Source organism: Setaria italica, chromosome VI, assembly GCF_000263155.2.
Source record: "Setaria italica strain Yugu1 chromosome VI, Setaria_italica_v2.0, whole genome shotgun sequence".
NCBI classification, from domain to species: Eukaryota; Viridiplantae; Streptophyta; class Magnoliopsida; order Poales; family Poaceae; genus Setaria; species Setaria italica.
Genome location: NC_028455.1, coordinates 35,213,663 through 35,240,389, shown reverse-complemented (window position 1 = coordinate 35,240,389; position 26,727 = coordinate 35,213,663). Strand labels below are relative to the sequence as shown.

The 26,727-nt window shown below is 46.0% G+C and overlaps 3 protein-coding genes across 3 annotated transcripts; 2 read left to right on the top strand and 1 right to left on the bottom strand.

Moving 5' to 3' along the window:
• The first annotated feature begins 2,833 nt into the window (after positions 1-2,833).
• On the top strand, positions 2,834-7,082 carry LOC101774781 (fatty acyl-CoA reductase 1). The gene is made up of 7 exons (XM_004974138.2): positions 2,834-3,150; positions 3,256-3,359; positions 4,993-5,192; positions 5,343-5,443; positions 5,539-6,260; positions 6,354-6,481; positions 6,581-7,082. Exons 1-7 carry the CDS (start codon positions 3,066-3,068, stop codon positions 6,732-6,734), a joined length of 1,494 nt encoding a protein of 497 aa, XP_004974195.1. The 5' UTR covers positions 2,834-3,065; the 3' UTR covers positions 6,735-7,082.
• A 232-nt stretch (positions 7,083-7,314) lies between these two features.
• LOC101775451 (fatty acyl-CoA reductase 3) lies at positions 7,315-11,850 on the top strand. The gene is made up of 5 exons (XM_004974139.2): positions 7,315-7,590; positions 7,698-7,801; positions 10,231-10,430; positions 10,529-11,497; positions 11,594-11,850. The coding sequence occupies exons 1-5, from the start codon at positions 7,500-7,502 to the stop codon at positions 11,745-11,747; spliced, it is 1,518 nt and encodes a 505-aa protein (XP_004974196.1). The 5' UTR covers positions 7,315-7,499; the 3' UTR covers positions 11,748-11,850.
• Positions 11,851-14,004: 2,154 nt separating this feature from the next.
• LOC101775865 (probable uridine nucleosidase 1) lies at positions 14,005-18,961 on the bottom strand. The gene is made up of 9 exons (XM_004974140.4): positions 18,606-18,961; positions 16,019-16,134; positions 15,882-15,941; positions 15,402-15,584; positions 15,210-15,314; positions 15,033-15,129; positions 14,836-14,943; positions 14,614-14,749; positions 14,005-14,396 (listed from the first exon to the last, which is right to left on the bottom strand). The coding sequence occupies exons 1-9, from the start codon at positions 18,667-18,669 to the stop codon at positions 14,288-14,290; spliced, it is 978 nt and encodes a 325-aa protein (XP_004974197.1). The 5' UTR covers positions 18,670-18,961; the 3' UTR covers positions 14,005-14,287.
• Between the last annotated feature and the right edge of the window lie 7,766 nt (positions 18,962-26,727).

The following is a 26,727-nucleotide window of genomic DNA, read 5'->3' as shown; positions in this document are numbered from 1 at the left end:
ACAGCATTATTAATTTCGTTCTAGCTTCGTCCTCGCTGTTTCCTTTGATTTCTGTGTTCCTAGCTCAGTTTCATTCTATTCTATATTCCTATTTCTGTCATTGTTTTGAAAACGTTACTGTAATTTCTTTTCTAACACAACGAAGTTACCTCATTGACCGTTTTCAGATACTAGCTAGTTAAGCTCTCTGAACTGCGCATGTTATATTAGAGATGATTTTAGATGTTTATTGTCTCCAAGGATTAAGTCAAGCCATGAATTCATTAACTGGGCATGCATAAACAGATTCATTTCTTCAGTTCCCGAATACGACCTGTACGACAGTGACTTGGCAAAGCACGGCTTGAATCTTGATCATTCGCTGTTGGCTATGTACTCTGCATTGGGTTTGATGAGGCCCGGCCTGGCCGCAAGTGCATGCAGTACCCTACAGGCTCTCTAGATCCCAACACAAAGATAAATGGGCACCACTGCTACTGTTCCTACTCTAGATCTGATGATTTATGTAGGTTGCCAACCATAACCAATCCAGTCTTGGGTTGGCGCTTTAATTCGATGAGTGTTCATGTTCATCCCCCAGCTTCCAACCATGGCATGGCTTGCCATGCGCTCCTCCATGAAAGCACAAACAGGTGACATGCTTGCATGGAACCAGCCCATCAGTAGTGGGGATCCCTACTATGCTATGCAGGCAAAAAAATTGATGGTACCATACATCTCATCAACTCCTTGCTTATCATATAAGCAAGAAGATTAATTGCACATGTTACTGTGTTCTCAGTATATAATATAGTAGTCACCAAAAGAGAGAGTGCCCTGGACACCGACAAGGTCTCCTTAATAATATTCTTGGAATTTAATTATATATGTAGCATTATCATAATAACATGTAACAAGGATATATTGCTGAGAATTTTATACTTTTATATATGTTAATAAGTGCAGCAGTGCAAGTTTGGCTAACTATATATGCTCTAATAAGGCCTTGGAAAATTTAATAATTCAAACATTTTCCAGCTCTGGACAGCCTGTTAGCTATCACACAAGTTGAACCACCATGGTCCCATGCTCTCCGCGTAAGGCAAAACCCTCTAGCTAGTACTAAGCATGTCTTCTAAGAAATGCCAAAGTACTGTTTTTGTAAATCTTTCCATATTCAATTTGATAATTGGACCACTCAGCCCTCTTAAGGACGAGGTGACGAGTAATTCCATGGGAAGCTTAACACTCTCCAAAATGAGCCGACCTTTATTAAAAAAAAATGCATAGTATTGCCAGTATATATGTAATTGCGAAATGCTAATGGTCGAAGAAGCATTGTATTGAAGATCATATAATGATCATCATAACTAGTATCACATCAAAGCTATATGGAACAATTTATCAAAAAAAAAAGCTATATGGAACAAGAGCACAACGTAACTATCACACATCAAGCACTTGATTCCTAAATGCATCACACAAATGGAACAGTTCAAAGAAAGTGGTTAAGCGATCAAAACACATGGACCATGAGATTGATTTCTGCGGTCGTTGGAGGAAATGTGCACTTTTATTATGATTCAGAGCTCTTCATTAATTCTTCACCGGATTATTATTGTATATAAGTAATCAAACATTTCCAAATCTCAAGATTCATGCACACTATTCTTATCACATCAATCCTTACATAAATGGAACTGCTTCATTATCCACATTAATAATGACCAGGGTTCATCTACAAAAGAGGCCAAACAACGATTTAATTTGAAATTAATAAAACTTCCTTTATAAAAAAAAATAGACCAAAAAAAAAGGTTCCCGGCTGCTACTAATATTTCCATTAAGCTATTATTATCAGCTTTATTAAGATGCTTTAAATTATCTATTTTTACAAATTGAGACAGTTTTCCCCCTTACGAAGGATAATTGTCATCGTTAAATTCAGAGGGCGGTTAGTTACAACACTCCCAAAAGCAAATCCGAGAAAGTAATGGTAATTACATTTGAAGACCATATTGATGTTCAATATGAGCCGAGACTGCTATGAGAAAATATTGGTTTATTTTTTTTTTACCATATATGTTCAAGTCACGGACGTAAGTCAACATAATAGAATAGACAGTTGAGGGACCAAAGACAAGGAGTAAGGGCACAAGATTTTTTTTATCTTTTTAACGGTGGGATCAGTGCACGAGATTCTTTTGGTGATCGGAGGCATTGCGCGTGTTAATTACTTGCTTGAACAGTAGTAAGTACACAACCTTGAAAGTGAGAGAAATACTACAGGGAATTAATACTTATTGATTGTTTGAAGAGAAATAAAAACAAGTAGTAAGCACAAAGCATGTCCCAAGAAATTACGCAGCTAGCTAGTACAATAATAGAAGGTGAGATCGATACGCTGCAGTGGATTTTCTGATCATCTGATCTATAGCTAGTGCGTACTCCCTCCATTCCAAATTATAAGTCAATCCAACTTTCTTAAAAAGTCAAAGCATCTTCAATTTGACCAAATTTATATCATAACATACTAACATTCATGATACCAAGTATCATTAGTTTCTTCATTAAATATATTTCATAACATACTAAAATGATTTGACTCTCAAAAAAATTGGAATGCCCTGTAATTTGGAACGGATACGGATGGAGTAGAATAGAAGGTGAGGTATGTGCAGTGCTATCTGCTATCGCTATCTTCTAGCAGAATTTAAATTCTGTGCAGACGATGGTCCTCGCACGTTTTAAATTTAATTTGCCCGGACCCCGGCCACCATTTACAGTGCCAGTGCGAGCATTACACTATATTTCCTGCTAGCTCTGCGTGTATAAATACATGTGCATATGCGACCCCTTTTTCTGCATTGGCGCTTCTCGATCTGTGTCCTCTCCATCTCACTTGTTTTCAGAAGCAGCCTCGCTCATCCTTATATAGCCCTCCTCCCTCTCTCACTTGTCTTCTCTATCAGCTAGCTAGCACACACAATATCTAGCCTTATCTTTCTCGATCGATCTCTGCCTCAAGCAACTTAGCAGCAAGGTTATTATCTAGGACATAGAGAGGGAGATCGAGAGGATCGTCGATGACGATGGATGCGGCGAGCATCATAGGGTACTTCAATGGCAAGAGCATCCTCATCACCGGCGCAACTGGGTTTCTTGGAAAGAGTACGTCCTAGCTGCACATGTTTGTGTATATCTTTCAAACCAATCAGTCCCTGCGTGCATGGATTATATATGATGTATCCCTGCGTGCATGGATTATACATGCAGTCCTTGTGGAGAAGATCCTGCGCGTGCAGCCTCAAGTCCACAAGATATACCTCCTTGTCCGAGGCATCGACGAGCCGACTGCAAGGCAACGCGTCCAGCAAGAGGTAGTCTTATGAACTGCAGTTAGTAGTAGACTGAACCTGCACTACGTTATTCAGTTAAGTAATGATATGTCTGCTATGTCCACTGTTATTAATTACTGTGCTCCTTAACTTTAAACTTTAAGAAGAGCTAGCTAGCTAGGGAGCGTACGTTATTAGTTGCAGTGTTGATGAAACTGACACTGCTCGTCGTATATGCAGCAACTTCAACTGCTTGTTGCAACAAAGAAAATTTTAGTACATACTGTTTACGTTGTTGCCCATGCATACCGCTGGTCGGTGACGACGATCGAGATGTGGATGGGTGATAGACGATCAAATTTGTCCTTTTTTTTTTGGATATAAAGATCAAGTTACCTGTGTGGTCGCGGGGACGAAGAAGGGATGGATCGGAGTAATTGCGATTGCGATCCATCGGTGCACATGGGCCGACCGGCGGCGGCGGCTACTCTTCATGGCATCCGTGCCTGCCATGCAGCTGTCAGCTTCGTCTCATCAGTCGTACGTCAGATCTGATGACTTACCATCAGAGAGACGGTGAAAGATGAGGCTTTTCTTTAATTTTAACCGTCCGGCGGTCAGCATATCCATATATGTATCGAGAGGTTCAGATAGACTTTACATACAATACAAGAGCTAGCGGTGAAAAGAAAAAACCAGGGAACCTTGACCTTGCTTGTCTCTGGCCAAGATAGTGCAGGAGGCCAGCAGCTCTTTTGCCTGTCGTGCGTAGCAGTAATGACCTAGTGGCTCAGACGCTCAGTGGTCAGCAATTCAGCAGCAGTGACCTACTACATGGCCAGCAGAGAGCCGGTCAAGCTAGTACAGGAACAATATTGCGTGGTATATTGAATGGCCCATATGGCTATTGGTTATGGCTGGTTGGTTGTTGATGCGTGTAGATGGGAATTCATTTCTTGTTTTGACTTATGTATAATGCGTGCTACCTGCCTGCTGTCCCTGGAATGGATGCATGGTCCATCCACGATCAACAACCTCCAATAATTCATCAGTAAGCTAAGGTGAAAGTAAAAATACATGCTCCCAAGCATGTTTGCTTCTAGCTAGTCCAAGAGCACGCGTCATACTTCATGCATGCTGAGGCACAAGCCACTGCTTCTTTTCATCTTTTACTAACCTCGACTCACTGTTTTGTCAGTTATTATTTATCCTGTACTACATCATACTCCCTCCGTTCCAAATTGTAAGTCGTTCCAAGAATCTTGGAGAGTCAAAGTATCTTAAGTTTGACCAAATTTATATGATAATATAATAACATTTATGATGTTAACTCAGTATCATTAGATTCTTTATCAATTATATTTTCATAGTATATCTATTTCATGTCATAAATCTTTATATTTTTCTCTATAATTTTGGTCAAACTTGAGATGCTTTGATTCTCCAAGATTCTTGGAATGACTTACAATTTGGAACGGAGGGAGTATATTGGAGGATACTTGCCTTTTATTTATTTATTTATTGGTATATAGGAGTAGTACTAACTAACTAATTAAAAGTGGCATTACTTGTCCTAGAGTGCATTATTATCTACACAGGCAGTATGTACTAACACACACAGCCACAAGCTGGTTAATTACATACAGATGAACTAATCCATGCTGCATGGGTGCAGGTGATAGACACGGAGCTGTTTGGGCTCCTGAGGGAGAAGCATGGCAAGGGCTTCCAGCAGTTCGTGGAGGAGAAGGTTGTTGCTTTGGCCGGAGACATCATCCACCACAACCTGGGGCAGGAGGCACCCATGCTGGAGGCGCTTTCCAAGGAGATCGACGTCATCGTCAACATTGCTGCAACCACCAACTTCTATGAAAGGTCCCATATATGCATGTGCATGGAATTATGTTATCACTGAATAATGAATTACTCGAGCATCTGCATGAAAATCTTTCACCTTTTTGAAGGAAAATTATATTAATTTATGGTTATTACATGAATGTATTTTGATGATGGCTTTAATTGCAGGTATGATGTTTCCTTGGATGTGAACGTGATGGGGGTGAAGCACCTCTGCCAGTTCGCCAAGCAGTGTGCCAGGCTCAAGATGTTCATGCAGGTCTCCACTGGTAAGTAGTAAAATCCTGGTAGATGCACGAATCATCATGACAGTGGTAGTAATCTCAAGAACAAGAACTGATCACTGTTGTCGTCGATGTGGCAGCTTTTGTGTCGGGGTTCAGTGAGGGCCTGATCCTGGAGAAGCCCATCAAGCCCGGCGAGTCGCTGCGCGAGGGCACGCACCTGGACATCGACACCGAGCTTCGCCTCGTGAGAGAAGTCAAGAAGCAGCTGACGATGAACGATGGCGCCGCCAGCGACGACAAGAAGGCGGAGGAGAGGAAGGCGATGAAGGAGCTGGGCCTCCAGCGGGCCCGTCACTTCGGGTGGTCCAACACCTACGTGTTCACCAAGGCCATGGGCGAGGTGCTCCTGGGCCACCTCCGCGGCGACATCCCGGTGGTGATCATGCGGCCCAGCATCATCACGAGTGTCCGGGCCGACCCAGTGCCCGGGTGGATGCAGGGCACCCGCACCATCGACACCATCATCATCGGCTACGCCAAGCAGAACCTCTCCTGCTTCCTCGCCGACCTCGACCTCGTCATGGACGTCATCCCGGGGGACATGGTGGTGAACGCCATGATGGCCGCCATGGTCGCGCACTCGGAGGAGAAGGGCGCGCTGGTGGTCTACCACTCCACCTCCTCGCTGCGCAACCCGGCCAAGTACAACGTGCTCTACCAGTCGGGGCGCCGCCATTTCTACGAGAACCCGCGGGTGGGGAAGGACGGCAAGGCCATCCCCACGAGGGAGATGTACTTCTTCCCCACCATCGCGCGATTCCACCTCTACATGATCTTCACATACAAGATACCACTAGAGGTCAGCCTGCTTGTCGATAGATCTTTTCTGTTGTGTCTTTTGTTTGCTGATGATCCTCATCAATTGGTCGTCGATATGCGATGCGTTGCGCAGATCCTGCACCTGGTGAATCTGCTGCTCTGCGGCTTCTTCTCGCGGCTCTACAACGACCTCAACCGCAAGTACAAGTTCGTGATGCATCTTGTTGACGTCTACGGCCCATTCGCCTTCTTCAAAGGATGGTAGAGATGTTGCTCATCATATTCTGGCTTTAATTATTCAGCAAATTGGTGGATTTAATTTCTGATTTCATTTCCTTCCCTGCTGTGGTGGTGATGAAGCTTCGATGACATGAACTTGGAGCGGCTGAGGCTCATGATGGCGATGAAGACCCCTGAAGATCAAATGTTCAATTTCGACCCCAAGACCATCGACTGGGACGATTACTTCACCAGAATCCACATACCTGGTGTGCTCAAGTACTTGTGCAAGTGAAGCCTTGTTGCAATTCGCTGCTTCTTCGATCACCTTGTTGCTATAGAAAAAGAAAAGGCTCCCTCATATTGTTTATGAAGGTACCAGGTGATTGTCAAGAAAAGAAATAAAGGCTCATATTGATAGAGTTGTATTATTGGAGAAGCTCCGTATACCTATAGTAGTGGTCAAACGTACGTGTGCCTGTGCTATGTGGTAGCAGCCTATCATGCTATGAGTATGAACTTGTAATCTGAATATCTGATTGATATGCACGTGTCAGTGACCATGAAAAGGATCTGTAATATCTGTTTGCAATGCCAATGAAATTGAGAAGGAAAACTAATCAAGAAAGAGATTACTGATGCATGCATGCATTCAGTGTATGTGCTAGCTACTAGCAGTGTATGTAGTGTACTATCTAGCTAGTAGAGTGCTTCTGACGCTGCTGTATACAATATCTTGTGCTGGTCAACTTTCATTTCGTGCAGAACTTCCACTCTTTTAATATTATTTGTGCCCACCACGCCAGCCAAAAAAATGCCTGAACCTGTGTGTATAAATGTGTGTGCATAGGGGACCTCCTCTTGGCGTCTCTCACTGCAGTAGTCTCACTTCTTCTCACTGGCCGCTAGCTAGCAGCCTGCTATACCTGCAGGACAGGGCAGCTAAGCTAGTGCCATAACTTCTCTCCTGCACATAATCACGCACAAAAAAAAGTTTCTAGCCATTTCATTTCCTTGTGTGAAGCAAATTGTACTAATTACAAGAGCAAGGAATTGAACGATGGAGAGCAGCATGGACGCGGCAAGGATCATGGAGTACTTGAAGGGGAAGAGCATCCTCATCACCGGCTCGACAGGCTTTCTTGGAAAGAGTATGTACATGTCAATCACAGCACCCATGCATGCATGTGTCGTCTCGATCTCGACCTCGATCGATCTATGCTGCAAAGAATTACTATACATGTGAGCGTGCATGCAGTTCTTGTGGAGAAGATCCTGCGGGTGCAGCCTCGTGTCCACAAGATGTACCTCCTCGTACGAGCCGTCGACGCGCCGTCCGCAAAGCAGCGCGTCCAGCAAGAGGTTAATACACTAATTGTTACTTAATCCGATCGATCACCAGCAGAGCATATATAATTTCATCTCTATATGATTGGCCAGTGTTCCGTACTAATTATATATAAAAAAATAAAAATAAAAAACGAGTGTTAGGGGATGTTTGGATCCTGAAGCTAAAGTTCAATCCGTGTCACATCGAATATTCGGATGATAATTAGAAGGACTAAGCATAAACTAATTGCAAAACTAACTACATAACCCCTAGGCTAAATCGGGAGACGAATCTATTAAGTCTAATTAATCCATCATTAGCGAATGTTTACTGTAGCATCATATTGTCAAATCATGGACTAATTAGGTTTAATAGATTCGTCTCGTGATTTAGCCTAGGGGTTGTGAAATTGGTTTTGTAATTAGCCTATGTTTAATAGGCTTAATTAGTACCAAACATTCGATGTGATGAGAGCTAAAATTTAGTCCGGGATCCAAACACCCCCTTAGTTACAACGTCCATCTATCTTTCTCTCTCACGAAACCAAGTTACGCATATAGAATTAGTGGCTGGTAGTAAGTAAGGATCCATGGATTTTATATGTGTTGCGTGTGGTTGTAGCTGATCGATCGATATGGTGGTGTCGCTTTTTTCCATGTGCTGATGCCGCCTGTGACAGCGGCAGATGGATTATGAATACTACTGTGGTTACAGTACCAGGCATCACATTGCTGTACTGAGTGTGTACACATACTGTGTGATGTCAATATATTGCATCGGAGTGGCAATACAAATTACCGCTCAAAAAAGAATACAACAGAGTAAGTAGTATTTCATATAGGATTTTCTCTTGACGTTTTTTTAATTAAGGAAAAATCATCCAACCTCGATCATCTACGAGTGAATGCCTATAGCCAAACTTACACAGGCTCGACAGAATCTCAGCACTTAAGCTGTTATAGCAGTACTACCTTGGGACCCAAAGTTCACTCCAAAGATAAAACTACTATAAGGACCCCCCTCACACATAACAGGGTTCTGGAACTTCTCTCCAGCGCCTGGATGAACGACCTGCTACTGAAGAATTCTTCACCTAAAGTTCCAGCCATATTTGTTGAAGAATTCCAAAGCAGTGACTTCAAGCTTGCTGCAGTTCTTCTTCAAATCAATTTTCTCTTTCTCCTTTGATAGCACCGCCCATGCTCTTGTCCAATAAGTCCCTCTAAAAATTACCTGCAAAAAGTAATTAGTGGTTGTGCCTTTGAACAGCACATCGTTTCTATTCAACCATATAGCCCAGCAAAGTGCAGCAGCTCCTACAATCATCTGGCTTCTAACTTTCCGAGGATACAGCATATTAGGAACATTAACAGGCGGTTGAATTCCAAACGAAAAGAATGTTGCACTCCATATGAATCTGGCGAGATGACAATCAAAGAAGAGGTGTTGCAGTGTCTCTTCTGAATTGCAAAAGCAACATTTGGTGCTTCCTTACCATCTCCTCTTAGCAAGGTTGTCCTTCTTTAGAATCGCACCTTTTTTTCAAATACCATAAGAAGATTTTGATTTTTAATGGTAGTTTTAATTTCCAAGCTACGCACAAGGATGGTGTTCCTTCAGCTTGACTTCAATGTGAAAACTTTGTTTTACTCAGATTCCAAATAAATTTGTCTTCCTGTTTCTCCATACTATGAGTTACAGTCTCAACCACTAACTTTAGCCATTCATTTAATCTATAACCCACTAACTTTAGCCATTCATTTAATCTGTAACCAGTATTCTTCTGAAAGAAACATTTAGAGGGATGGATCTACAAACTTTGGCCACAATGTCATCTTTCCTTCTAACTATATTATACAAAGATGCACATCTTTCCCTCAAAGTTATCTTTTCAATCCATACATCTTTCCAAAACCTAGCTTTTTTTTCTCGTTGTGTACCTCAAATGTACCCATTGACAGGACGTGATCTTTTTATTTCCATGGCCATTGTGTACATCTTCCCAGGATTTTCTCTTGACGTAGATGATTGAGGAGGATTTAGCGCTGCTCTTTTCAAAGTAAAATTGGCACAACCCTCGTGCATATCCATTATTAAAGAAGAAGAAAAGGAAATGGTTTCTTTAAGATGAGAAAAAGGTTTTAAAGTACCAGTGTTACTTATTTTGCCTTAAAAAAAGAATTATCTAGATATACACATAACTAAAAGGGCATTATAGTAACTTTTCACTATTTTTTTTACTTGGTCCACCAAATTGGTAGGTACTTCACGGTACTTTCCTTGTATCCACCGTTCGATTTTTCGATATGGACGGCTCTCATTTTTTCAATCACTCTTAAAATCTTTCTTAAATTAAATAGTATGAATATATATTATATATGAGTGGAGGGCAAGTTGAGTGTACAGTGGACTATTAGAATTGAAAGTGATGCCGTGGTGAAATCAAAACAATGCAATGCAGGTGATCGGCACGGAGCTGTTCGGCCTCCTGAGAGACAAGTATTGCGAGGGGTTCGACTTGTTCATCCAAGACAAGATCGTTGCTTTGGCCGGAGACATCGCCGACGAGGACCTGGGCCTGGACGCACCCACACTGCACGGCCTGGCCAAGCACATGGACGTCATCGTCAACGTCGCTGCAACCACAAACTTCTACGAAAGGTCAGGTCTGCTGGAAGCATCTATCTGTGCCAATTTCTCAACACAATTTCGATCTCATGTCAACATCTCGATCCAAATGGAAAAAAAATATATTGCAGATATGACGTGTCCTTGGACGTGAACGTGATGGGGGTGAAGCACCTGTGCCAGTTCGCCAAGCGGTGCGCCAACCTCAAGCTGCTCATGCATGTCTCCACAGCTTACGTGTCCGGCGACAGCGCGGAGGTGATCCTGGAGAACCCCATGAAGCCCGGCGAGTCGCTGCGGGACGGCGTGCGCCTCGACATCGACGCCGAGCTGCGCCTCGTCAGCGACGCCAAGAAGGACCTGCCGACGACGGCGAGCGGCGACGACGGGAACGCGACGGAGAGGAAGGCCATGAAGGAGCTGGGCCTGCAGCGGGCCCGCCACTTCGGCTGGTCCAACACCTACGTGTTCACCAAGGCCATGGGCGAGATGGTCCTGGAGCAGCACCGCGGCGACGGCGACCTGCCGGCGGCGGCGGTGGTGATCGTGCGGCCCAGCATCATCACCAGCGTGCGGGCCGACCCGCTGCCGGGGTGGATGCAGGGCACCCGCACCATCGACACGCTCATCATCGGCTACGCCAAGCAGAGCATCTCCTGCTTCCTCGCCGACCTCCGCATGGTCATGGACGTCATCCCGGGGGACATGGTCGTCAACGCCATGCTCGCGGCGGCGGCGGCGGCGCGCTCGGAGGAGCAGCCGCCGCAGGCCGTCAGCATATACCAGGTCACCTCGTCGCTGCGCAACCCGGCGACCTACGCCGTGCTCTACCGCGCCGGCAGCCGGCACTTCGACGAGCACCCGCGCGTGCGGGACAACGGCGAGGTCATCCCCAACACGGAGATGCGCTTCTTCCCCACCATCCCGGAGTTCCGGCTCTACATGGTGCTCACCTTCAAGCTGCCGCTGGAGATCCTGCACCTGGTCAACATGCTGCTCTGCGGCCTCTTCTCCAAGCTCTACAACGACTCCAACCGCAAGTACAATTTCGTGATGCTTCTCGTCGACGTCTATGGACCCTTCGCCTTCTTCAAAGGATGGTAACTGCTACTGTTCATATATTGCAATTTTATTTACTCGGTCAGTTCGGAAACTTGAAATTTTTTTGTTTCCTTTGATGATGGTACGTGATGGAGCTTTGACGACACTAACGTGGAGAGACTGAGGTCGACAATGGTGATGAAGAGCCCTGAAGATGACATGTTCAACTTTGATCCAAAGAGCATTGACTGGGACGATTACTTTTACAGAATTCACATTCCTGGTGTTCTCAAGTACGTCTGCAAGTGATCAAGACTCCTTTTCTGGCTTCTGCACCTTGTTCATACACATATATGGAGAAAAGAAAGAAAGAAACTCTGTTATCAATCAATCACACCGATTATTTGTTTTACTTGTACGTATGTACTGGAGGTAATTAATTAAAAAAAATGTTATCAATCGACTAACCTACTGTTAGCGCCAAGGGAACGGGTCCCCCGAGAAGGCACTTACAAGTGGGGCCCACCTGCTAAAAAGGGCTCCCTCTTCGAGAAGCCCAAATAAGGAGATAGCTCGGGAAATCAGGCTTAGGAAGGATCATGAAAATATCGCACCTGCCCACATGACGGGAGTAGGACGCACCTGGAAAAATATCCTCTGCTGGAGACACCTATATATACCAAAACATGGCAGTGCAAGAACTTGGTTATTATAAATAATATCAATGTCTTTGATTTACTAAAGAAACCTAATACAGCAGTACTCATCAAACAAAGAAATTCTTCTAATAAAGAGGAAGAGGAAATACTTTTAATCAAACCTAAAGAAATTCTTTTAATATATAAATGATACATTGGATCAGATAAAGAGGAAATTCAGCAATAAATGTGAACACTCAGCAAGGGATTTCCTTCTTGTTTAACTAAGGTGATAAATTAGTCAAAGCTATAGGTACCAATACACTGAAATGCATGCTTCTCTTTGCCACCAAGAAAGCTGGTTACTGTATTTTCTTTGCAAAATAACAATGTGCATGTGGCAACATTAAGAAAACAACTTGATATGTACGGAAAGTTGGAGTATAAAGAAATACTTGGAAAAACTAACGTCAGACGTGAAAAGAAGTCAGACAGGTACGAAAAGTTGGAGTATAAAGAAATACTTGGAAAAACTAAGGTCAGACGTGAAAAGGAGTCAGACAGGTACGGAAAGCATGTGAAAATGCATCATTACCGGAGCTTGGAATCTAACACAATAAAAAAAGAGCGAACATCAGAATAAAACCATATGCTAGGTTGTATCCTGTTTAGCCATTTGATCAATAAGCAATTAGTAGTTATCAAACCTATAAATATCAAAATCATCCAGCAATTGTACATATCAAAATCATCCGGCTACGTAACTTGTTTATTTGACGTGAATCAACTACTGTTTTACTCAAAGTTGCCTTGGTATACCTAACTCTCAAGACATCTGAATCCAAGGGTAAAGACATCTGAATCCAAGGGTAAAGGTTGATACCACTAAAAATTAAAAACACAACCTGTCTAAATTTGGAGGGGGCTACTTTAAATGCTACCATGGTTGAAGGTAACCATTAACCAATCACCCGCCACCCACACACAACAAAATTAAAAAAAAAACTAATCAGTCTGAGAATCATCAAAATGATACCGTTCCTGACTACCAAGATCGAGCTCTCTATGCTCGTCATTGTCATTCTAGTTAGCACACCTCGTAGAGCCTTTTCTAGGTGTTATTCCCCGTGTGTCAGCCAGCACGCAAATGATACAGTATAGCAAGACAGGGCAATACTTGCGTCCGTACCTTGAATCTTTGTGAACAACACGCATAAGCTGTTCTCCACCTTCAGCTGGCATGGATTCTTGAGTTGTGCTGCAATGTCTCCTCGTTAGCGCTGAGAAGAAAGGGTGGAGTGGAGGGGGCATCCGCCACGGCGACAGCGGCGGACATAGAGGTGACCATGTACTCGCCTTCTTGCTTGGCGAGCACGGCGGCGGAGGAAGCCGAGGGAGCACGGCCCCCTGGTTCGCGGTGCACGGCTGGCGCGGAGGGGGCGGCGTCGGAGATGACGGAGCTGTCCAGCTTGGTGGTGGGTATGGTGCGGCCGTCTTGCTCGAAGAGTAGTAGTAGAGCGGAGGGGGGTTAAATGTATCAGTGACCATATATTAAATCATGAAAATAAAATTGTGTGCTTGGCACTGGTAGCCTATTGAATTCTGAAGCATGTAGTCTGTCCGTCAATTAAAATGAAAAGAATCTGTCTGCACTCTGCATTTTACACCAATGAAATTGCTTCATTTTACACCAATGAAATTGAGAAGCAAAACTAATCAGAAACTAGTGTGATGCTCAATAATGTTCTGTACAACTTGTCATATATGCCTTGTTGGCGCTTTGCTTCACATGATTCAATTCTAAGAAAGACTGCAATTGGCAGCACAAATTTAGTGCTGACAAGTCAAGTCAAACTATCATTTTCTTTGCCTCAACACACGCAAAGACCGGCACATGAAAACAAGAACAATGTGCTTTGAGAAAAGTATGCGGTAAGGAGGCGTATGCGGGAAACTTCATTTCATTCTCGAATGTACTGATACAAATGTGTGAAACAATGCTGTCATATGCAGAATTTACTCCGTGGTTTCTGAGGCTGTTGCGTAACCTTTCACAAGGAAGCTTCCTATGTTTCTCAGGACACTGAAGAAAGCTTCCTATGTCCAGGAACTAGTTACAACTTACAAGGTAGCTGGGATAGAGGCTCTGTACTTGGTCAAATTTTCGTGGACATCAGAAAGCGCCAGAGGTTGTTGAATGGTTGCAATTTCTCATGGTGCCATGAGCAGCTTCTTTATGAAGCTGATAACCTTTGGCACATCGACCATCCATGCAACCGAAATCGGTTTATAGCCTGACCATGGGTTCTCTGAATTCCACCTGCACCATAGCGGGAGCAATCAGGAACAACTGTTGAATATGCTCAAACATATTCATCCTCTAGGGTAACTTTTACCTAGGTTTGCTTACTCCATTACTTTTAAATTAATTTGATGAAATTTAAATCATATTGATGCATATGTAAGGATGTTGAAACTAAAAAACTGTAGAAAGGTCAATCTTTTATGAGTTACTCAGAAATAGTGCAGTGGCATACTTTTTCAATCCCTGATCCATCAAAGTGTGGCCAGTGCAAATGCCCTGGGTCTCTACTCTCACCACACCCTTCTTGAAGGTGAAGTACTCAGGGTGAACTAGGGCCGTGAAGCTCACAGGATCATGAAGGAAAATTCCTGAAGAGATCGCAACATTAGATCACACAAGTGTTTCTTTATGGTAATTGGCAAAAGCATAAAAAAAAGAGATTATTTTCATATACCGTGGAAACCATCAGACTTGGCATGCCAATCCCTGTAAAACTTGCACATCTCAGATAAGAACTGTGCGTGCTTCCCTTTCGAGTTTCTTAGCTCCAAGAGATCCTCATCTAAAACAACAGAATTTCACATGGTGAATAAACTGATATAGTGAACCCTCGAACTTGACTTATACAAATGAGAGTATCATTGACCTAACCTTTCAAGCAGACTTGAGTTGTTATGTTAATGCCAACCACGACAATATCTGCTCCTGAGGTAAAAACAATGTCAGCTGCTTCTGGATCTCCATGGATCTGCAGAATTATTCACTCAAGGATTAATACTTATGTTAAGATATTTGCCTGCTCAAGTTTTATGCAGTAGGTTAACATACATTTGCTTCAGCTGCAGGGTTGACATTTCCTGCCGCGAAGAAAGCTCCACCCAGTACAACTATTTTCTTCACCTTGCTTGCAAAAGATGGGTCTCTTTTGATAGCCTAAGCAAGAACAGACACTGAATCATAACATATAGCAGAGCATAGACAGCACAATAAATAGGTCTAATCATATGATCGTAAGCATACCAATGCTACATTTGTCAGGGGCCCCAAAGCAAGTACTGAGACCTCTCCTGGAAACTCAGAGACCTTATTGACCAGGAACTCAGCAGCACTTTCCTCAACTTTCTTAGAAGTGGGTTCAGGAAGAAACATATTCCCAATGCCATCTGACCCATGAACAAAATCAGCAATACGAGGCTTTCCTCCCTAAAACATAAAGTATTTATCATTCAGTTCATACAAACAAATTCAGTGCTATGTTGATTGGAACTGTACTATAAAATTAGTTAGCAAGTACCATAAGCAAAATGTGAGGTTCGTGCTAGTATCAACAAGGAAATGATGTGATATTAGAAAAAAAAATAAACAGCTACTCCTAACGCATGGCAGATTTGTTGGAAAAGAGTAGCGAGTTTCTTGCAGTGTTCCCTCTAACAAATAGACAGATACTCCTAACACATGGAAGCTACTCCTAACACAAGGGGATATCATGAGCTAACACACCTTTAGGGGCTCAGGGCTGCCCTCAGCTACTGGAACTTCAGGATGCCCTGCTCTCTCACACTGTCCATATAAGATTCAGCACTGTTAGCGAATCCAAGAAAGTAAGGAAACAAAATTCAATCATCTCAAATTCTTACCAGCAACAGTGCATTACGCGTTGCACCCTCCGTGCTGACGTTGCCAAATATGGTCGTCAACCCAATGATTTCCACGCTTGGTGTTCTGAACGCCATTAGGATTGTCATGCTATCATCTAGAAATAGGAATGTGAATAGAACAGACAGTCAGAATTGTAGATTAATACCTTACAACTTGAATGCCTTTTGGGAAAAGGACTTGCAGTTAAGAATTCAGATATTACAAACCGATAACACATGGTAACCTTACATTGTACAATACTATCCAAACTTGACATTGTACAGTTCTAGCCTTTTAGCTTTTTAAGTCAATGTGGCATTTGCTCTAAATCTGTTAGTCATGTCATCGAATGTTTGGTTGTAACAGGTCAATAAGTTTGGATTGCTAAGAAGACCAAAGACGTAAGCTTATTTAGTCGTCCTTGAATCTTCGCTGTTGATTTGGATATATTATTCAGAACCTGAATAAAAGAAGCTTACTCAGCAATGTTAAGCGCGCGTAATCATACTAAGCAGGGGCGGACCTGCGACTAGGGCCACCCGGGCCGTGGCCCTAGTCGTGGTCCAGCGAGGTCCACTACCCCTCCTTAATTTTTGGCCCAAAAACAAGCCTTCAAGGCCCATCAACTAGGGCAAGCAGCAGTCAGCCGAGGTCGAGGAGCGCCGTCTCCTTCTTTCACGAGTGAGTCGCGAGGGGCCGAGGGGGATCCCGCCACCACCTGGTCCTGGTGCTCGCCCCGCTGCCGCCTAGCAAAACTGCCTTCTGCTGCTGCCTGGTGCTCCTCCTGGCCTCGCGCGTGGCCGTGCTGGCTGGAAGGAGGCAGCCACCGCCGGGTGCCGCTGGCCAGCCAGAAGGGGCAGACGAGCAGTCCTGGGAAAGAGAAAGCCAAGCGAGGCAGCAAGCCTCTCACTCTCTCGGGTGTTTATCTTCAATCTTCTCCCTAATATCCTGAGCCTCTCAGTTTCCATTCAATACATTAATTGAAATTTGGTACTGAAATTTCAGATTTGCAATTGGTAGTACAAAATGAAGAGGAGTACGACTTTGGCATCTTATTTTTCTCTCATGTTCCTGCCACACAACTGAATGGAGTCAAGGAAACCCTCCACCTTAAGCTCCAGAACAGGAAACAAATGCATCTGCTCCACCTCCATCTCAAGGTACAGCACAAGAAACAGTTGGAACTGGAGTTAGTGCTACACAAACACAATTGAATCGATTTGATCCCCTTGGCATTGACCTTGCACCTCACAAGAGGAAACAATAACAAGGAACACTAGTGTGACTACTGTAGAGTTTAGCCAGCCTCCTGTAGAACTTACCTAAACTAAACTGTCCAATGGTAGTACTTGTGGTATGTTACATTCAAATTATCTAAGAAATCTTAGTTGTTTTGTCATATTTTTATTTCTATTTCCATCTTATCCATGTTCAGGTGTTACTGATGACGAAATGGAAGATGTGACTGTGAATGCACCAAATCATCACTAGGTATTTATTTTTTTTATGTTCTCTACTGTTCTTGACAGTTGTATCGTACTAATAAACATGTATTCAAGCATCTTTACCAATTTGGATCCTTTACTGCACACTTGCTATTACTTTATATCTTGTCATATATGCGGCACTTTTGGCCGCTGAATTTTGGCCCTAGTCTTGAACAAAAGCTGGGTCCACCAGCCATATTATTATAACCAAATAGGCAAATACGCATATCGATTACACAGTCAACAAGCTAAAATTGCTTGTATCAGTTCACCACAATCTGATATATATACTAGTATATGAGTCCATATACTGAGTTGACAGCATGTCACACTCATAGGGCTGCTTGTTTTAACATATAACATTTAAACCATACGATTGGGCTAGGAGCCAACAGACAGGTGGTGCTTAGAGGAATCGTCGCATGGCGACACTTGTCAACACTAGGATCATTGCCATTAGGCACACATACAACTGTCACAACTCACAATATTAGTTCATCGATCAGTTACTTTGCTAGCTGTGAGGTTGTAGCAAGTGTGTGTGTTGTACTGGAAATTGATGGCAAAATGACCAAGACTGAAAATTTACTAGGACAGCCAGGACTGTTAATAAGCATATTAGTGAGCCAAGATTGCAGCTTTACTCTAGTACTCGATTGATTACTCGGTAGAGAAGATGACACGTGGTGAGGGAGTTGGTGGGGCATGACACCCTCGTTTTCATCGACGGGTAGGATTAGGAAGGATCAGAAAGGCCAACATCATCAGCTCATCGTCACGTGCGAGTAGAGTAAAAAATTTGTGGCTGGGCAATATTCTGGCAAGGGAGTGGAACAAGAAACAAAATTGCTGGTGCTGACATCTTATCCTAGGGACTCTTTCTTGTCTGTTCCCTCTGTCTTGACAACAACTCCATTGTTGCTGGGAGTCAAATAAATTCGAAGCTGTCATCGATCGAGAAGAGGAAAAATCGAAACTTTAAGCGAACGAAACAATGGATATGCACGGGACGGACGCAACGCAATGGAGGAGGAGCTGGGAAGAAAAAAGATAAAACAGAAATCGAATTGAAAGCAGGGACAGGGAGTCAGGGACAGACCGATGCCGGGATCCGTGTCGATGATGAGCTTGTTGCCGCGGATCTGGTGGCCGTCCTGCCCCATCCCGAGCGCCCTCTCCTCGTCGTCGTCAGGAGCAGCAGCACGCAGCACTGGTACTGCAAACGCCGCCCCAATCTGAATCTGGAGAGCCCTTCGCAAGCGGAGGAAGAGGAAGACGAAGAAGAGCGCCGAAGCGGGAGAGGAGATGGCAAGTGGAGGGACGCAACCTCTCTCCCTCCTGCTTTCTCTCTCTCTCTCTCGGTGTCTCGTCTCGCGGATTCTGCCTTTTGGCCTGGCCTTTTGGCTTCCTTTTGGCCTTCCTCCTCTTCTTGTCAGGAGCAGGAGGCCTTATAGACGAGATGAGACGAGACAAGGAAGGGGGTGTTCGGTTCTTGGGGTGGACTAAAATTTATATCAAATCGAATATTCGAAAGTTAATTAGGAGAACTAAACCTAAGTTAGTTATAAAAACTAATTATATAGGTGGAGGCTAATTCACGATGAATCTATTAAGCTTAATTAATTTATCATTAGCACATGTTTACTGCACCATATTGTCAAATCATGGAGTAAGTTTAATAGATTCGTCTCGCAAATTAGTCTCCATACGTGCAATTGATTTTATAATTAGTCTATGTATAATACTTCGAATTAGTATCCAAACATTCGACGTGATAGGAATTTTAGGAGGTTCTAAAGAACCAAACGCCCCCGAAGAGGAGGAAGAGACGGGTCGAGTTGCAGACTTGCATCCATGTGGCACAGCTGTCGGATTTGGACGCACGGTGGGCACGTGGATGGCTCGGATGTGATCCTGACCCTCACAGTGTTTGTCCGGCTCGGATATACCGGATCAAATTTGTGTCGAGATGGAAACGGATAAAGAAACAATCTTTGACCGTGTTTGGGATCGTTGCGCTCCAATTTTTTCATCCCTGCTTCCAATCTTGCCAAATACCTCCAGCTCCAACAATCCTATTTCCAGAAAAAAGGTGAATCTAGAGGGTAAGTCCAAGATTTTTCTGGAGCACCTCAAAGGGTGCTTCGAAAACACAGGTTTCATACCTTCTCTTGGAGTTGAGTGAAAATTACCCACCAATACCACTAGTTACACATACCTCTTCGGCAAAAAAAAAAAGATGACGGCTAGTGTTCCGCCCCCTCCCCTCCCTCCCGACGCATCTGCGCCACCTCCTCCCCTCCGCCTTGCAAGTTTGTGCGCCGCCGCCGCCTTCTCCCCTCCCTTCTCGTGAGGTGCCTGTCGCTGTGGTGCCCGGACACCTCCTACTCCGACGTTGTCGTTAGGGAGCTCGTCAACACAGCAGCCGACGCCGAGGACAAGGACCGGTATGCGCGGTTCGTGCTTTGGTCGTTTGTGGAGGAGGGCTCCGTGCGGATCAAGTGGTGCCCGGTGCCCGGGTGCACCCTCACTATCGAGTATGTGGGTGGCGCCGACGACGGCGGCGGACGTGTTCTGTGCGTGCCGGCACGGCTTCTGCTGGCGCTGCGGCAAGGAGGCGCACCGGCCGGTGTCGTGCGACACGGTGCGCGCGTGGTTGGAGAAGAATAGCTCATACTCAGAGACTACCAACTGGGTGCTTCACAACACCAAGCTCTACCCACAATGTCGGTGGTCGATGGAGAAGAATCAGGGGTGTATGCACATGACCTGCCTCCCTCCTTGCAGCTACGAGTTCTACAGGGTCTGCCTGGACCCGTGGAACAACCACTAGCGCTGCTAGGGATTCGGCAGGAAGGAGATCCCGACAGCGATGGCGACGGTGGTGGCAGCAACCGAGAGGAGAAGGAGCAGCGGCTGACTGTAGCGGCGCGGGAAAAAAAACCACCCAAGGGCAAGAGTGACTATTCCTACTAATTCCTACAATTTCTGGAGCTGGATTTGCATCCGGTAGCCAAATATTTACATAGCTCCCTATTTTCCTGAAGTTTGTGGAGTGGAGCTGTTTTTTAGTGGAGCAGTCCCAAACACGCTTTTAACGTTGCTATTTACAAAACCACCTAGACAAAGAGAAGATGAGCAATGAAGTTGCCAAACGGCCGGGTCAAATTCGGGTTAGTGCGGGTGTGGCTGGGCACCAGCCGCTCGCAGTGTTTGAATGGTAGCGATGCTTTCAAAGGCTTTGAGTGGTGGGCAGTCGCTAAACATATATGATTTTGGTACCGATTTTTAGTTGAATTTCAACTCATCATTTTTTTTTAACGAATCAGGAGAGTTGCAGATTATATTAAAAAGAAGATGAAGTACAGATTGGGTGAAAACAACAAGGAAAAAACAACACAAACACCAGCAAGTTGATTGCATCAACACATGCTGCACCACGCCATCGCACTTAACTCAACTTAACAACACATCGCTCAGTTGGATTGGGATATCAACACGCGCCGAACTCAACACATCTCAAGCGGATTTAACTCCGTTTGACAACAGCAGCAGAGCCGAAGCCTTTCCGCAGCACCCACCAACATTCACGCTCAGATTGTCGCCGAAACCTTCAGGCATGGCCCTACGTCAACAAGGAATCGATAGAAGCAGACTACACCGTACCGAGAAGACCACCGCTATGCAGGACCCTCCGTTGTAGTGTCGCTGCAACACCACACTCCACCTAACAGAGTGATACCACCGAATTCGGACTTCTCGCAGTTTGCCTCGCAGTCGCCACCACGATAACACAACACGCGGAGGTCTCGCTACATCCGCCGTTGGACTCCATCTCGCTCTCTTCACCTCGAAGAAACACCGCGCACGGGGGCCTCGCTACGCTTGCCACAATACTGCATGTCACGGATCCGTTGCTTTTGTCGTTGTCAGACTGATGTGCAATGTTGCCCTACTCCACAAGATCTCCATCGATCAGCTAAGCTGCCGCCACAGGTCGACTTCACCTCGTTACTTCACCCGCGCAAATAGCCTTCGCCGCCATGTTAGCAAGTCAGAGAAGTCGCTTGCGCCATCTTCCGATGATGTACCGCACCGGATAGTCCAGCCAAGCTGAGCAACCTGTCGTGTCCGCTGCAAGCCTAATTGTCCTATGATGCCGTTGCAGCAAGAGCCGTCCTCCGACGTAGTCCCACGCCGCACTGACCGTTGCCAAGCAACGCTAGCCACCTCAGTCCGCTGCAAGCATCCAAGACCGAGAACCATGCGACAACCCCTGACCGCCACCGTAACTGCGATCGCCTCCACATGGCCTCGGCAACATCCGTCCAGCTTGCCACGCGGCGGAATTGCCGTCACCAGCTGCGGCCGCCCATGAACAATGGACCAGCATTGCCACAAACCGAGATGGGTCTCTAGAGATGACGCCTCCAAGCAGGGCATGACGCCAATGGCTCCGCCGTCGCTCGTCCAAGATCTGGATAGGGATTTCACCCAGAGGACCCCGTGCAACAGGGTTGTAGCTCAGACATAGCACCCCCAACGTGGAAAACGACGCCCTAGGGCGCCACCATCATCTCCACCAACAAGAACACCAGTGAGGGCTTTCGCCCAGAGCATCCCATTCCCTCACTACACGCTCATGACTCGGCACTCCCGGACCACGGTCACGGCAGCCCATCCAGGGCGGCGGCGTCGCCGCGCCTCCACGCACCACGCTGTCGTACCTCCACCTCCGCTACGCTCGCCGCCCAAATGCACCACCACTCAACCTTCGCTCCTCGCACACGGCCACCGCCGCACCGCCTCACCATCACGCGTCGTCGGGTATCTCCTCGGGGCATCGCTACCTTACACACGTGCCTCACCACACGCAGCCTCCTACACGTCGCACGAGCCCCCACCAACGACCAGCCGCCTCCCTCTCCCGTCACCGCTTCCGCAACTCCTCAACTGAGGAGAGGTGGCCTGACGACGCTCGCAGCACCACCTCGGTGCCGCTAGTGCGCCCCTGCGCTAGGCGTATCCTACATACATCTATGGGCCCACCAAAAGGTTTGGACAATTCTAAATATGAGGCTGGACACCGAGACATATTTGACATGGAGACTATGACGTAGGACGGCGTAGTATACGTAGAAGGACAGGAACTAGTCGAGGATTAGGAGAAGTACTCGTAGCAGTAAGAGTAGAACTCGTCTAGTTGAATCTGACTCGGCAATATAAGGTGAGGTAGGGACCCCCTTCAAAGTAATTCAATCCAACCAACACACAGGATGTAGGGTATTACGTTATTCAGCGGGTCGAACCTGTCTAAATCGTGTGTCTGCGTTTACCTTCAAGTTCATGATCTCAGCAAGCCCCACTAACCAAAACACTACCTCGGGCACCCCCCGGTAGGTTGCTAGGTTAAAACACCGACAGTTGGCATGCCAGGTAGGGGAACTAGTCGAGAATCCGCTGGCGAACTCGATGGTACAAGTCATCATCAAGCCAATCATCACGATCGAAGCAGGCATGATGTTCATCTTCGCCTCTTGGGTTTGCATCGCAGACGGCACTGGAAACTTCCACCACCACATGCATCAAACCTAGAGAAGAAGCAACAAATCATGAAGCTTCAGCACCCAGCTCTGGAGAATCTTATCAACAATTTTGGTGAATTTTCAATTTCTGACCTAGCTAGAGGCTGGGTGGACGAGTCGGAGTACAACTCAACTTCTTCCACCAGACGGATTAACCTGCACGAGCTGGCACATAAGCCATCGTGCGAATTGGATTGCCACCAGAAATGATTCCCGTTCGGACTCCGTAACGCGACCACTGTTTATCAGACGGTCCTATTCAGATCACAATCCGATATAGATGAGATCGAGGACCTCGACTACTACTCGAACCTGGACGTGGAAACTCCTTTATCAGGTCCGCAGCAAGGCCTGCTAATCACATCAACCCCCCAAGGTAGATTCGTATACTGGCCCAACATGAAGCCACCTGCTCTCGCCAAGGACGACGATTCGCGCCTCATCGCCTACCTCAACACCCTCCCGTACCAGGAGGGAACTCCTCTGTCACCTATCTATGAGGAAGGCGGCACCACGGATGTCATCACTTCAAGTTCAGGAAGCTATTCTCCAGAACGAGAACTCTTTGTTGTCATTACGAGATAAAAAGATGATGAAGAAGAGCAACAGGATAGAAACCTGTGGCATGAGCATCACCCAGATGATGTCTCGCAGGATGAGCTCACCGCCAACGTTGTTGGAGAAGAGATCGAAGCTCAAAGAACTCGACGACGAGCAAGAAACGTCGCAAGAGCGGAGCGACGCCGCCGCCTTGGAGCAGACTTACCAATCCAGAACCTGGATAACGCCTTTGAAGCAGTTCAAACACGTCATCATCATACTCCTCTGGCTACCGTCGCGTATATTGATCTCATCACCCATGCAATGCCTCAGAACAAGTACACAAGACAGTTGGCTCAACTGGCGGAACTCACTTACGAACAACTCGATCAGCAGAATTCGATACAGTCAGTCCAATGTTCCCCATCCTCGTATAGTCAACATGGCAGCAGCCATAGAGGCCCTCTTTCTAGATCAAGCCAACTTGGAGGCGCCATACCAAGCCAACCTGGAGCAGAGGGTAGTCGGGCAGGACCCTCAGGAAGCCATGGTCACTGTGGGACTAACCTAGAACCCGAACGCCTAGCAAAAGACCTCTGTAACAAGATCAATGCCAGCCATGACACCCATACCATCATTGACAGATGATGCCGTGAGTGCGAGCAAGAAGTCGAACACCCGGGAGATGATTCTGACGGGTTTCCTGCCTTCTCAAGACGTGTAAGGAGGACAATTCTACCCAAAAAATTCAAACCTCCGGGTATCACCAAGTACGATGGCAAGCAGAACCATATCCAATGGCTACGGTGCTACTCATTGTCAGTACAAGCAGCTAGGGGGAACGACGACGCCAAAGTCATCTATTTCCCCATTTGCATGGACGCAACGCCACTCATATGACTCGAATCATTGGATAAGAACTCCATTGACTCATAGAAGGACCTTAAGATAGCATTCACCAACAACTACGTAGGGGTAATGCAGCGTCCTGGTAATATGATCGACTTATCTCAAGTTAAACAACAAGAAGGTGAGACCCTACGGATCTACTTACATCGCTTTTCTTCGACAAGAATGCCACAATCATGGACATCACGAAGCGCGACATTGTAGACTGCTTCCAGAATAGCCTCCACGACCGCCAGAACAATGGCCAACGCAACGATAAGAACCGCAACGATTGCCCTAACAATGACAACCAAAATAAATACTCGGGAAGTCACAACCACAAGCGAAAATCAGACAATACTGTCGCAGCAATGTTACAGTCGTCCAAGAAAGGTGGCGGCAAGGATCAAGATAGGCCCTTATTCAACGAGCTCCTGAAGAAACAGAGCCCGTGGCACTCATACCACAAGCACTCTGCGATAGATTATTTTAGCTTATGCAGAGTCATGAAGGACCCCTAGAGCCATCTCGGCGAGCCCCACTAACCAAAACACTATCTCAGGCACCCCCTCGGTAGGTTGTCGGGTTAAAACACCGACAAGGCATCACTGCCACGGCTCCATGGCGTCGCTAGCACACCATGCACAGGCCACCCTGGCCGCGACACCACGCCGCCACCATTGAAGACACAGGAGCTCTCCCAGCGCGCCGCGCCCCCGGGGGCCTAGCCGACGCCCTTGCAGCCTTGGACTGCGGCCGTTCCTGGCACGCCGCACCGTTGCCGCCTCCACTTCCGCACACGCGCAGCCACCGGATCCGGCCAAAATGCGCCGGATCCGTGGCCCCCTACCCTCGCCACCGCAGAAGGCCGCCCACGCCGACGAGCTCCCTTAGGAGGTCGGAACGGCCGTGCCCACCGCGAGCCACCCAAGACGCACGTAGCACCGCCGCGCCTCCGCGCTGCCACTTCCGTGCCACACGCCAACCCCCTCCCGCCTCCACCGCATGCACCCGCTGGCATCTCCTAACTAGCACCGCGCCCCAGATCCGGCCGGGTCACATCCCGAGCTAGCAAATAAGCCCTGCCGCCACCCTCATAGCCCACCCACGGGCTTCTGGTAACGAACTCAGGCAGCGACAAGGTGGAGGATTGGAGGTTGGGGTGGTTGCAGCAAGGGATCGGGTTTGCCGCCCGAGCCGTCCTGAGAGCGACGCGGGGGCCCTCCAGATCAACGAAGCTGGTATGAAACAGCAACCACTTTCAATTCATCACTGATACCCAAAACAAAAGGAGTGAGGAGAAGTAATCCCTTATTACATGCAGAACTGTAAACAGTGATCAGAATAGCTAAGGGGGTGTTTGGTTCCATGGACTAAAGTTTAGTCTGTGTTACATCGAATGTTTAGATATTAATTAGGAGGACCAAATATGAGCTAATTATAAAACCAGTTGCACAGATGGAGGCTAATTCGCGAGATGGATCTATTAAGCCTAATTAATCCATACGAATTAGCCTCCATCTGTGCAACTGGTTTTGTAATTAGTCTATGTTTAATACTGCTAATTAGTATCTAAACATTCGGTGTGATAAGAACTAAACTTTAGTCCGTGGAACCAAACATCCAGGAAGCACATTCATCCTCACTCACATCTCTCGAGTCCACATCGTCACCAACAATGCATGACATCGCCAACGTCAAGAAATAAGCAACAAGATAAGCTACTCTTGTATGCACGACAGGCATATCCACATGACAGCCGGGCTTTGCCTCACCAGCAATTTTGGCAGGCAGACAATAATCCATCCCATTATTCTTCCCATCTCCACGATGCAATTCCAATGCAAGCTGACAAAATGAAAGCACGTGCATGCTTACATGGAAACTGATCTGCTCGATCTCGCCAACTAGATGATGCGTGTGTGGTGTGGTGCGTGGTGATGAACAAGGATATAAAATATTTAAGAAGCCTGGAATTATAAATGCACGGGTCGCTCATGGAACACATGACAGCGAACGGCTACCTAGAACTTTTTTTATGTAAAAAACACTAACACGAATGATTAAGGGTCTGTTTGGTTCCTTTGCTTATTTTTAAGCACGTGTCACATCGAATGTTTAGACACTAATTAGGGGTATTAAACGTAGACTATTTACAAAACTCATTACATAAGTGGAGGCTAAACGGCGAGACCAGCCGAGAAGCGG

Coding starts and splice junctions, on each gene's coding strand:
- LOC101774781 (XM_004974138.2), top strand. CDS start 3,066: ATGACGATGGATGCGGCGAGCATCATAGGGTACTTCAATGGCAAGAGC. Junction 3,151..3,255: donor AACTGGGTTTCTTGGAAAGA/GTACGTCCTAGC, acceptor TTATACATGCAG/TCCTTGTGGAGAAGATCCTG. Junction 5,444..5,538: donor GTTCATGCAGGTCTCCACTG/GTAAGTAGTAAA, acceptor TCGATGTGGCAG/CTTTTGTGTCGGGGTTCAGT.
- LOC101775451 (XM_004974139.2), top strand. CDS start 7,500: ATGGAGAGCAGCATGGACGCGGCAAGGATCATGGAGTACTTGAAGGGG. Junction 7,591..7,697: donor GACAGGCTTTCTTGGAAAGA/GTATGTACATGT, acceptor GCGTGCATGCAG/TTCTTGTGGAGAAGATCCTG. Junction 7,802..10,230: donor AGCAGCGCGTCCAGCAAGAG/GTTAATACACTA, acceptor AATGCAATGCAG/GTGATCGGCACGGAGCTGTT.
- LOC101775865 (XM_004974140.4), bottom strand. CDS start 18,669: ATGGGGCAGGACGGCCACCAGATCCGCGGCAACAAGCTCATCATCGAC. Junction 15,585..15,881: donor GCAGCCCTGAGCCCCTAAAG/GTGTGTTAGCTC, acceptor TTTATGTTTTAG/GGAGGAAAGCCTCGTATTGC. Junction 14,944..15,032: donor AACTCAAGTCTGCTTGAAAG/GTTAGGTCAATG, acceptor CTGTTGTTTTAG/ATGAGGATCTCTTGGAGCTA.